This window comes from Furipterus horrens, unplaced genomic scaffold (genome assembly GCF_987537825.1).
Source record: "Furipterus horrens unplaced genomic scaffold, mFurHor1.1.pri manual_scaffold_4, whole genome shotgun sequence".
Lineage (NCBI taxonomy): Eukaryota > Metazoa > Chordata > Mammalia > Chiroptera > Furipteridae > Furipterus > Furipterus horrens.
This window is the reverse complement of record NW_028327174.1, coordinates 121,676,146-121,687,230: the sequence shown is the minus strand read 5'-3', so window position 1 is coordinate 121,687,230 and position 11,085 is coordinate 121,676,146. Positions and strand designations below refer to the sequence as shown.

General features: G+C 37.1%; 1 protein-coding gene across 1 annotated transcript in view; it reads left to right on the top strand.

Moving 5' to 3' along the window:
* The first annotated feature begins 1,122 nt into the window (after window positions 1-1,122).
* PTPDC1 (protein tyrosine phosphatase domain containing 1) overlaps window positions 1,123-11,085 on the top strand; it is a 50,850-nt gene continuing 40,887 nt past the window's right edge. The window contains exon 1 of the mRNA XM_090275765.1: window positions 1,123-1,181. Within this exon, the coding sequence (XP_090131891.1) occupies window positions 1,175-1,181 (7 nt within the window). The 5' untranslated portion in view covers window positions 1,123-1,174. The remainder of the gene's footprint in view (window positions 1,182-11,085) is intronic.

Sequence of the window (11,085 nt, the reverse complement as noted above, 5' to 3'; positions counted from 1 at the left end):
TGTGTCAGGAATCAGAAGTAGAGACCAATATATAAGTTTCTCGTTTCACAGTCTGACACTTTAAGCTTAATAAGGCTAAACGGTTTTTACTTTTTTGACAATATAAAGTGATTTACTTAACTTTCCTCAGTGAAAACCATAGTGACACAAAAATCAGTCATATACTTTATGGATGAAAGTCATAAATTTTGTAAACCCTCACTTAACTGAATTAGTAAAGAATGAAGAGTTCTGTTCAATTGCCTAGTATACTGTCAAGTCCACAATAAATATTACTTCTTGAGCCTAGTTCAAATTTGAATTTCTTCTTGATGCCTTGCAGCCACCCTGAAATTGGACAGCTCCCTCCACCTTGTCCAAGCCTGTCTTGTGACACTAAGCACATATTAGCATTACTTGTGTCTACTTTGTATCTTTCTGACAGACTAAATATATAAGGGAGAGTATGTCTTATTTTCCTTTATAATATCCTTACTCTCTAGCAAGGCATTGTTCAGTAGACTGTCGTGTGACCCAAGAATTCAATTTCAGATTTTCTAGTAGCAACATTAAAAATGAAAAGGATTAGGGAAGGCCACGCTCCCCTCCACACCACCACTCTTATTAGGGATTTCTGGACTCAAGGATAGGTAGGACAACGACTATGTCCAGCTTGAAGCAGCTAGAGGAGCACGAGACCTTTGCCCATTGTCCTTTATAAGATTATCAAGGGTCTTAAATCTGAGAGGGGGAAATTGTTACAGAGCAGGGGGTCTCCCCCAAATAAATAAATTTTTTTTAAAAATGAAAAGGATCAGAGAGAATTTTTAAAATTTATTTTATTTAACCCAGTATATGAAAAATATTTCAATGTAGAATAAATGTAAAATTATTTGTGAGATATTGCACATTTTTTGTTTTTATACTAAGTCTTCAAAATCTTGTACTTACACCTACAGCACATCTCAAATCTGTACTTGTCACATTTCAAGTATTTAGTAGCCACTCAGCTAATGACTACTGTGTTAGACAGCAGAAGTCTAACACATTATAGATGATTAGTAAATGAATATCCCATGGGCGAAATATCAAACAATAATCTTTTTTTTCTCCCAACAGACAACCATGGCTGCAAGTCTTGCCTCAGAATGAACAACCCTATTCTGCTTTGAATAATAGAAGGCATCCTGCAAATATGAAAGGTAATCGTTCTTTAATAGACAATTTTTGTCTCTGTGCAAACTAGAGTTTAATAAAACTATGTGAATGGACATGAAAGAAAAGGCATGGTTCTTCATATTGGAATCCCAAGTTGCAAGTACTATTTGTGGCCTTTTGTTTTTTTCTGCCTGACCATTTTGACCTTTAAAATTTCTTTTCAAAATCCTGAATAATGACCTTGGCCTGTTAAGGAAGTTTGTCTCCTGCATTATTCTTAGACTGAAATTATATGTTTGTTACTCTCATCAAATGCCTACTTGTGAAACAAACTTTCATTTCTTTCTTCTTTGACTTCCAGTGTCACTTGTAAAGCACATTCAAAGGCACGCTAGCCCTGCTGCTCCCAGTCTTTGTCTCTCCACAATTGCCTTCACACAGTTCTTATTTTTCACAAGGTACCCCAGAAGGAAGGGTGCTGTGACTTGTATTCTCACTGCCACTTGCCCCCTCACGCAAGTTCTAAGCTGGGAGCACGCCTTGATTTTATGCCACTTTGGCACTGCAGTCAGCCAAGAGATGTTGAGTAATTTTTTTTTACAGTACCCCTTGCAATCCTTTGCATGATTTCTTACTGCCCATTCTGGGTTTTGCTCAAGTTCACTTTAGTTTTCCTGTATAGGTAACTTTGCATGGTTTTCCCCACCGAGTGTGGATTAGATAATATAAGCCAAAGTAAAGGAGTATGGATTTAAAGGTAGTGGAGTTCAACACTTGCTAAGGACAAGTGGTTCTCAAGTTGATTGTGCGCTTGTTGGAATCTAATCACTCCACCAGGGGGAGCTCTCATTCACCAACAAAACCAATGTTTAGCACTTCCAACTTTGTTAGAGCCTCCTTGGCCTGTGCTGCCTGACCCTAAGGGACAATATACTACTGGTCACTACCATTTGTGGACAGTTTATATGTTCCAGGCTTACTATATGTTAGTTTCCCTCATTTAAAACAAATGCAATAATAGTTGTCTCCTTGCTGTTTTCATTATAGAATAATGTTTTTTTTCCCTAAGTAACCCTCCAGCTAACAAGTGTATAAGTCAGATGAACCTTTTCCTTTCCTTTCTCCTCTTGGAATATTACTCTTAACTGGTGTTTCTCATGGGGGATTCTATTGGCTTTAGAGGTGAGGCATGTCTTCATTGTGTAGGAGAGCCCCTGCACTGAAGACATTTAGTATCCCTGCCTCCCCCAACTTGGATCCAGTAATGTCCCCAAATTACAGTGATAATCAAAAAACATCTCCAAACACCTTCAGAAAGGTTGTAACACCTCTATTGTGATCCACTAGGTAAGATGATTATTACCTTTCCCCAAACCATCTTTTTAATTATAATTGTCCTTTGTATAAATGTAGCTGATTTTTAATTTGGAAAAAAAATTAATTTATATCTAACTTTTCAAAGTTCAGCTCTATATAAAGGTAGTTATTTTTTATTGGGTTAATATTGGGATGGGAAGTATTTATTTAAATGTTCACTAGTAAATCATGAGAAAAATTAATTAGGGGATATATGTATAAAGTATTTAAATTATGTTTAAAAGGAAATAGAAAACTTATCAAGAACTAGCTTTGGAATGGTATTTTCTATAAACTAAATTAGTACAGGGATGTAGAGCCTAGTCAGGCTTTTTTCTTTTTTTTTTTTCTATTGGCAACAATAGTTCATGGATAGTGCTATTCTCTTCTGTGAGGATGCCCATGATGACTGGTTGTCTTTCTTGATGTGATGTTATTTTATTTTGAAATAATTTCAGGCTTACAAAACACACAAAAAACTTTTATATAGTGTTCACCCAGAGACCCCCATTCAAGTTTTATTAGCTATCCCAATAGTATCCTTTAATAGCGAAAGGATACTTGTCATGGTTTTCTAGATTTTTTCAATGAGCATAGTTTGTTTCTTCTAGACCTTTATAAAGATTACAGGCCATTATTTTGCAGCATATTCTTCAATTCACATTTGTCTGCTATTTTGTTATGAGAGGATTGAGGTTATGCACTTCAAGCAGAAACATAATAGGAGTGATTCTATGCTTTTCTCACTGCATCCCATCACAGGACACAAGATGTCATTTTGCCTCATCACTGGAAATGTTAAGTTTGATCATGTCAGTAAAGTGGTGTGTGCCAAGATTAACCCATTATGGATTATTCTTTATCCTTTCATAATTAATATTTTATGGAGTGATGCCTTGAGACTATGTAAATACCCTGTTTCTCATTCAATTTTACTCCATAGTTTTATCATCCATTGATGTTTCTTGCCTGAATTATTACTATGATAGCTAAATGGAAATTTTCTAATTCCATCATTCCTTCTGCATTTCTTAATTGGTAATCTACTGTATGAAAGACCTTTCACTTTCCATTTATTTGTTCAGTTTCTTTATTTCAGTGTAGATTTTCTATTTTGTTCAGTGGAATATAGTTCTTTGTTTTGTTGCTCAAATTGTCCCAGATTTGGTCAGTAAGAGCTGCCTCAAGCTACTAGCTATATCTTTTTGACATGTCCCAACCATTCCTGCATTCCTTGCTTCCTGGTACAGCAAGGTCTTTCCATCTCATCTTGTACTTTCCCTGTCCCAGCTTTGAAATCAGCCATTTTTCCATGGATCTTTTTAGTGAGAAGTAGAATTTAGATGGGCTCACTATTGAATGTGCTCACTACAACTGGAATGTCACCATTTCCAAGCTCCCTAGAAGACATACCCAGGAAATATATGTTATTATACACACATATATATCTGCCCACTTTTACATGCATGTTTATTTCTGTTTTTTTTTTCTGTATTATTTATTGAAAATCATGAGTTTGTATTGGTACTTCCCATGCTAATCACACTATACCATCATTCTAGTTTTTCTCATTTTTATGTTTATAATTCTCTTCTCCAAGAATGAGCTATACCTGGCTCTTATTATCCCCTAAATGTGTACTTATTTATTCAGTCCTCTTTTTCATAACCAGTCTTTGAGCCCTGCCTGGCCCTCATTCAACTCAGGTATTTTTTCCACACAGGGCTCACACCGTGCCATGTCATGTGCCATATACTATATTAGTTCCCTTCCCTGCCTTGGTTCTGACCTCTGCTAAAAGCCTTCACTTAGACCTTCATGTGGCTGTTTTTTTCTTTGATTATATATACTTAAAAAATTATTGTTGTTCTGTTACAGTTGTCCCATTTTTCCCCCATTGCCTTCCCCTGCCCTGACCATCCTATCCCCTCTTCCACAGTCACTCCCCACCCTGTTGTCCATGTCCATGTGCCGTTTATACTAGTTCCTTGACTAAACCCTTCCCCTTCATTCCCCTGTTCTCCTCCTCTCCCCGCCCCCCTGGTCACTGTCTGTCTTGTTCCTTGTCTCCATGCCTCTGGTTCTATTTTGTTCATTTGTTTGTTTTGTTCATTATGTTCCTGTATTAGGTAAGATCATATGCTACTTGTCTTTTGCTACCTGGCTTATTTCACTTAGCATAATATTCTCCAGTTCCATCCCAGTTGTCGCAAAAGGTGGGAGTTCCTTCTTTATTTCTGCTCCCTAGTACTCAATTGTGTAAATGTACCAGTTTTTTGATCCATTCATCCATTGATGGGCACTTAGGCTGTTTCCAGGACTTGGCTATTGTAAACAGTGCTGCTATGAACATAAGGGTGCATAGGTTCTTTTGAATTCAGGTTTCAGGATTCTTCAGGTATAATCCTAGCAGTGGAATCACTGGATCAAAAGGCAGTTAATTTTTAGTTTTTTGAGGAAATTCCATACTGTTTTCCACAGTGACTGCACCAGTCTGCATTCCTACCAGCAGTGCACTAGGGTTCTCTTTTCTATACATCCTCGCCAGCACTTGTTTGTTGATTTGTTAATGATGGCCATTCTGACCAGTGTGAGGTGGTATCTCTGATTATATATATACTTTTAATTAAAACATTGAAACAGTGATACAGTCACATGCAATTGTAAGGAATAATACAGAAAGGTTCCGATTACCCTTTAGTCAGTTTGCACCAATTGTAACATCTTACACTATACTAAAACTGTGTACAAAGTCACAGCAAGGATATCAACATTGTTACTGTCAAGGTACCAGTCAGTTCCATCACTACAAGGATCCCTCCTATTGCCCTTGTATAGCCAAACCCACTTATATCCATGACTCTGGCCCCTGACAACCATTAATTCGTTCCTCATTTTCATAATTCTATTATTTTTAAGAATATTATTAAATGAAGTCATACAGCATGCAACCTTTTGTTTGGCCTTTTTCACTGGGCCTAATTCCCTTGAATTTCATCCACATTGTTGTGTGTTCCTACAGCATATTTCTTTTTATTGCTGAGTACCATTCTCTGGTAAGGATGGTTACACCATGGAGGAGTTTATCCATTCATTCACTGAATGACATCTGGATTATTTCCATTTTGGAGTTATTATGAATAAAGCTCTTCTGAACATGCACATACAGGTTTTTGTGTGATCATGAGTTGTGTCATTACTCTGGGATAAATGGCCAAGAGTTGACTTCCTAGGTCGTATGATTGTTACATGTATAGTTTTATATGAAACTGCCAAACTGTTTTTCGAGAATGGCTGCACCATTCTACATCTCCAGCATCAATGTATGAGTGATCAAATTTCTCTGCAGCCTCATCAGCATTAGGTGTTGTCACTATTTATTTTAGGCATTCTAGTAGGTGTCTGTGGTATCTCATTGCAGATTGCTGAACTCACTAGGTCTAGGAGATTTTTGGAGAGTCCTTGGGATTTCCTGTATAAACAATGATGTCTGCAAATAAGTATAGTTTTGGTTTTTTTCCTTTCCAATATGTATGCTATTATTTCTTTTTCTTGCCTTATTGTAGTGGCCTAGAACTCCTACTCAGCGGAATTAAGAATCATGAGAGCAGGTATCCTTGCCTCCATCCTGATCTTAGGTAGAAAATATTTAGTCCTTCACCTTTCAGTTTGACACTGAGTTTTCAGTAGATGTTCAATGACAAGTTGAATTAATTGCCTTTTCTTGTTCACTTGATGGGATTTTTTTTTTATCACAAATAGGCATTGGAATTTATAAGATGCTTTTTCTGTGTTAATTGATATAATCATATGGTTTTTGTTCTTTAATCTGTTGATATGGTGTTAATATGTTAACTGTTTTTTGAATATTCATTCATTTTTACATGCCTGCAGTAAATCCCATCTGATAATGGTGTATAATTATTTTTATGCCTTGCTGGATTTGGTTTCTTAATACTTTTGTTCAGAATTTTGCACTTAACTTCTAAAGAGACATTGAATTATAGTTTGTTTCTTTTTTTGTCTGTTTGTTTATTTTGTACTATCTCTCTGCCTTTGGTAAAAGAGTGATCCTAGCCTCATAAAAAGGGTTGGAAATGTTCCATCCTCTTCCATTTTCTTGAAGATATTGTGTAGAATTGATATTTAATCTTTAAATGTTTGGTAGAATTTTCCAGTATCTCAGCAGTAGTCTTTTGCCCTAGGGGGCTGCAGATTTTCTGTTCATCACACAATGTTTTCAAATAATGTTCATTACTTTTCTGCCCTGTACTCAGGCCCTGTACCTTGTATCAGTCCTTCAGGTATCCCCCGGAGAGGTTGAAACAAACATGCACTATTATTTGCAAATAAGGTGTATTTTGCTCCCACACTGGAAATTCAGGCTGCTATTTTCAAGAGTGCCTGCCAAGCTGGGGAGTTAGGTAGGGCAGGGTACAAGTCCCAATGTGCCTTTTTCTTGATTCATCCTTTTAAAGTTGCCTGTTTCTTGATTCAACATTTTAAAGTTGCCGTTTTCTTGATTCAGCATTTGCTTGGTTGTTATACATCCTTCCAGATTTTTTATAGTTCTAACAAAGTTGATTCTGACAGCTTCTGATTGTTTTTGTTTCTGTTTGTTAGGAGGGGTGATTAGGGCTGCCTATTCCTGTCCTGTTGTTGTCATTCCTCTTTTATTCTTGAAGAATATTTTTGCTAGATGTAAATTTTGCATAGGACAGTTCTTTTCTCTCAAAAATCTTGAAAAAGTGTTAATGCCACTTCCTTCTAGCCTTCATTCTTTTAGGTGAGAAATGGCCGTCATTCAGATTTGGCTCTCCTAGGACTGTGTCATTTCTCCTTGGTTGTTTTCAAGATTTTTTTGTCTTCAGTTTTCATAAGTTTTATTATAATGCCTCTTGGCATGAATTTCTTTAGTGTATCCTATTTAAGGTTTATTTAGCTTCCTGAACAGGTAGGTTTAAGTCTTTGCCCAATATTGGGAGATTTTTAGCCATTATTTCTTTGAATACATTTTCAGTCTCACTTTCTTTCTGCTTTCCTTCTAGGACTCAATGATACAAATGTTGCTAGCTCTTTAGTTAATGTCCTACAAGCCTCTGAGAATCTGTTCATTTTTATTGGTCTTTTTCTCTCTGTTGTTCATATTGTATAATTTCTGTTGATCTGTTAGAAGCGATATTTTCTGTCATCTTTACTATTCTATTGAGCCCATCCAGAGTGTTTTTAAATTGTGCTTATGTATTTTTTAGTTTCGTTATTACAGTTTTTTTTATAACTTCTACTTCTTTGCTGAGTATTTCTTTCATTTGTTTTAAGAGAATTGCTAATTGTGTTGAATTATTTTTAGGATAGCTTCTTTAAAATTCTTACTGGATATCATCAACATATCATGTCTCCATTTGATGCCTGTTGATAGTCTCTTCTCATTCTAGTTGTGATTTTTTTGGTTCTTGTTATAACAAGTGATCTTCAATTATATTGTAGCTATTTTGTATTCTATTTCTTCTTCTTTTAGTGAGTATTCTCCATGTTGAAGAGAAGCTTGAGAACCAGGTAAGTGTGTATGCTCAGCTTCCCCCTCAGCCTTCTTGACACCACCCCAGCAAAAGTGGAGCACTTACTTAAACTGCCTCCTTGCACATGAATGAGGTGGAATTTCAGCTCCCCCATTAGCTAGCTCCCTAACTGACACCTTTGAGGAGAAGGGGGGCCATTGCTCTGCACTCTCATGTTACTTTTGAGTGGGAGCATAAGACCAGCTTCCTGGAAAACAAAAGATGACCAGCCCCACACTGGGCCCCACTGCCATCTGGGAAAGGGGAATTGAAAGGGTGAATCATCCCACTTTGTTGCTGCAGAGTATGACTGAAGCTCATTTTCCTGCTGTGCCCTCTGTACATGGGGTGAGGAAAGGGGAGGCGGGAAGCATAGCACTGACTATCCCAACTCTTATTGCTCCTTTTCTCCTCATGTGTACCGGGTGGACTTAGAGGCTCAGTTCCCCGCTGGGCCTCACTGACACTGAGAACAGTGTGGGGGAAGGCAGGAGAGCCAACTAGCCTGCTTCACACATTTTTTTAATGCATTCATCAGTAGGTGGACATCTGTGTTGTTTTACTTTTTGGCTATTGTAATACTGCTTTGAAGATTTGTGTTCAAATTTTTGTACGGGTATGTTTCCATTTGAGGGGCTATATACTTGAGTTGAATTTTGTATGCCAACTCTTTGTTTATACATTTGACGAACTGTCAGATGGCTTTCCAAAGTAGTTTACCATTTTACATTTCCACCAGCAGTTTGTGAAGGCTCTCACTTTTTCACATCCTCACCAACACTTACTTGACTTATTATTTTTTTTTTTTCTTTTTTGGTTTTTCGATTACAGTTGTCCCATTTTTCCCCCATTTCTCTCCCCCACCCAACCCACCCCCGCCTCCCGCAACCATATCCCTCCCCGCTGTCCGTATCCATGAGTCATTTATGAACATTCCTTGACTAAACCCCTCCCTTACTTATCCCCCTTCTTCTCCCTCCCTCCTCCCCCCCATTGACTGCTATTCTGCTCTTTGTTCTATTTAGTTCTTTTGTTTGTGTTGTTCTTTAGTTTCCTGTATTAGGTGATATCATATGGTATTTTGCTTTCTTTTCCTGGCTTATTTCACTAAGCATAATCCTCTCTAGTTCCATCCATGTTGTTGCAAATGGCAGGAGTTCCTTCTTTCTTTCTGCTACATAGTATTCCATTGTGTAAATGTACCACAGTTTTTTGATCCACTCAACTACAGGTGGGCACTTAGGTTGTTTCCAGCACTTAGCTATTGTAAACAGTGCTGCAATGAACATAGGGGTGCATAAGTTCTTTTGAATTGGTGTTTCAAGATTCTTCAGATATAATCTAGTAGTGGAATCGCTGGTTCAAAAGGCAGTTCCATTTTTTATTTTTTGAGGTAATTCCATACTGTTTTCCATAGTGGCTGCACCAGTCTGCATTCCCACCAACAGTGCAGTAGGGTTCCCGTTTCTCCACATCCTCGCCAGCACCTGTTGTTTGTTGATTTGTCGATGATGGCCATTCTGACTGGTGTAAAATGGTATCTCATTGTGGTTTTTATTTGCATCTCCCTGATGGCTAATGATGTTGAGCATTTTTTCATGTGTCTATGGACCTTCTGTATGTCCTCCTCAGAGAAGTGTTTGTTCAGGTCCTTTGCCCATTTTTTAATTGGGTTGTTTGTTTTCTTGATGTTGAGTAGTATAAGCTCTTTATATATTTTGGAGATCAGTCCCCTGTCTGTGAAGTCATTGGCAAATATGTTTTCCCATATGGTTGGTTTCCTTTTCATGTTGCTGATGTTTTCTTTTGCTGAGCAGAAACTCTTTAGTTTGATGTAATCCCATTTATTTTTTCCTTTATTTCTCTTGCTTTAGATGTATCCGTGAAGAAATTCTTACATGAGATATCTGAAATTTTCTTGCCTATGTTTTCCTCTAGGACTTTTATGGTGTAATGGCATACATTTAAATCTTTGATCCATCTTGAGTTTATTCTCGTGTGTGGTGTAAGTTGGTGGTCTAGTTTCATTTTTTTCCAAGTCCCTATCCAGTTCTCCCAGCACCATTTGTTAAAGAGGCTCTTCTCACTCCATTTTATGTTCCTTCCTCCTTTATCAAATATTAGATGACCATAGAGGCCTGGGTTTATTTCTGGACTCTCTATTCTGTTCCACTGATCTATATGTCCGTTCTTATGCCAGTACCAGACTGTTTTGATCACAGTGGCTTTGTAGTATTGTTTGATATCTGGTGTTGTGATTCCTCCTGCTGTGTTCTTCTGTCTCAAGATTGCTTTTGCTATTCAGGGTCTTTTTTGGTTCCATATGAATTTATGGAGTATTTGTTCTAGGTCTGTGAAATATGTCATTGGTATTTTAATAGGGATTGCATTGAATCTGTAAATTGCTTTGGGTAGTATTGCCATTTTGATGATGTTGATTCTTCCCATCCAAGAACGTGTTATTTGCTTCCATTTATTTGTATCTTCCTTAATTTCTTTATTCAATGTTATGTAATTTTCAGAGTACAGGTCTTTTATCTCTTTGGTTAAGTTTACTCCTAGGTACTTTATTTTTCTTGTTGCTATAGTAAATGGTATTTTCTTTTTTGTGTCTGTCTCTGCTATTTTATTGTTGCTGTACAGAAATGCCTTAGATTTCTGTATATTTATTTTGTACCCTGCTATTTTGCCAAATTCACTTATTATATTGAGTAGTGTTTTTGTGGAGTTTATAGGATTTTCTAGGTATACTGTCATGTCATCTGCATATAATGATAGTTTTACTTCTTCTTTCCCAATTTGGATGCCTTTTATTTCTTTTTCTTGTCTGATTGCTGTGGCTAGGACTTCCAGCACTATGTTGAATAGGAGTGCAGAGAGTGGACAACTTTGTCTAGTTCCTGAATTCAGGGGGAATGCTTTTAGTTTCTGTCCATTGAGTATGATGTTGGCCTCAGGCTTCTCATATATAGCGTTGATTATGTTAAGGTATGCTCCCTCCACTCCCATTTTGCTGAGTGTTTTCATCATAAAT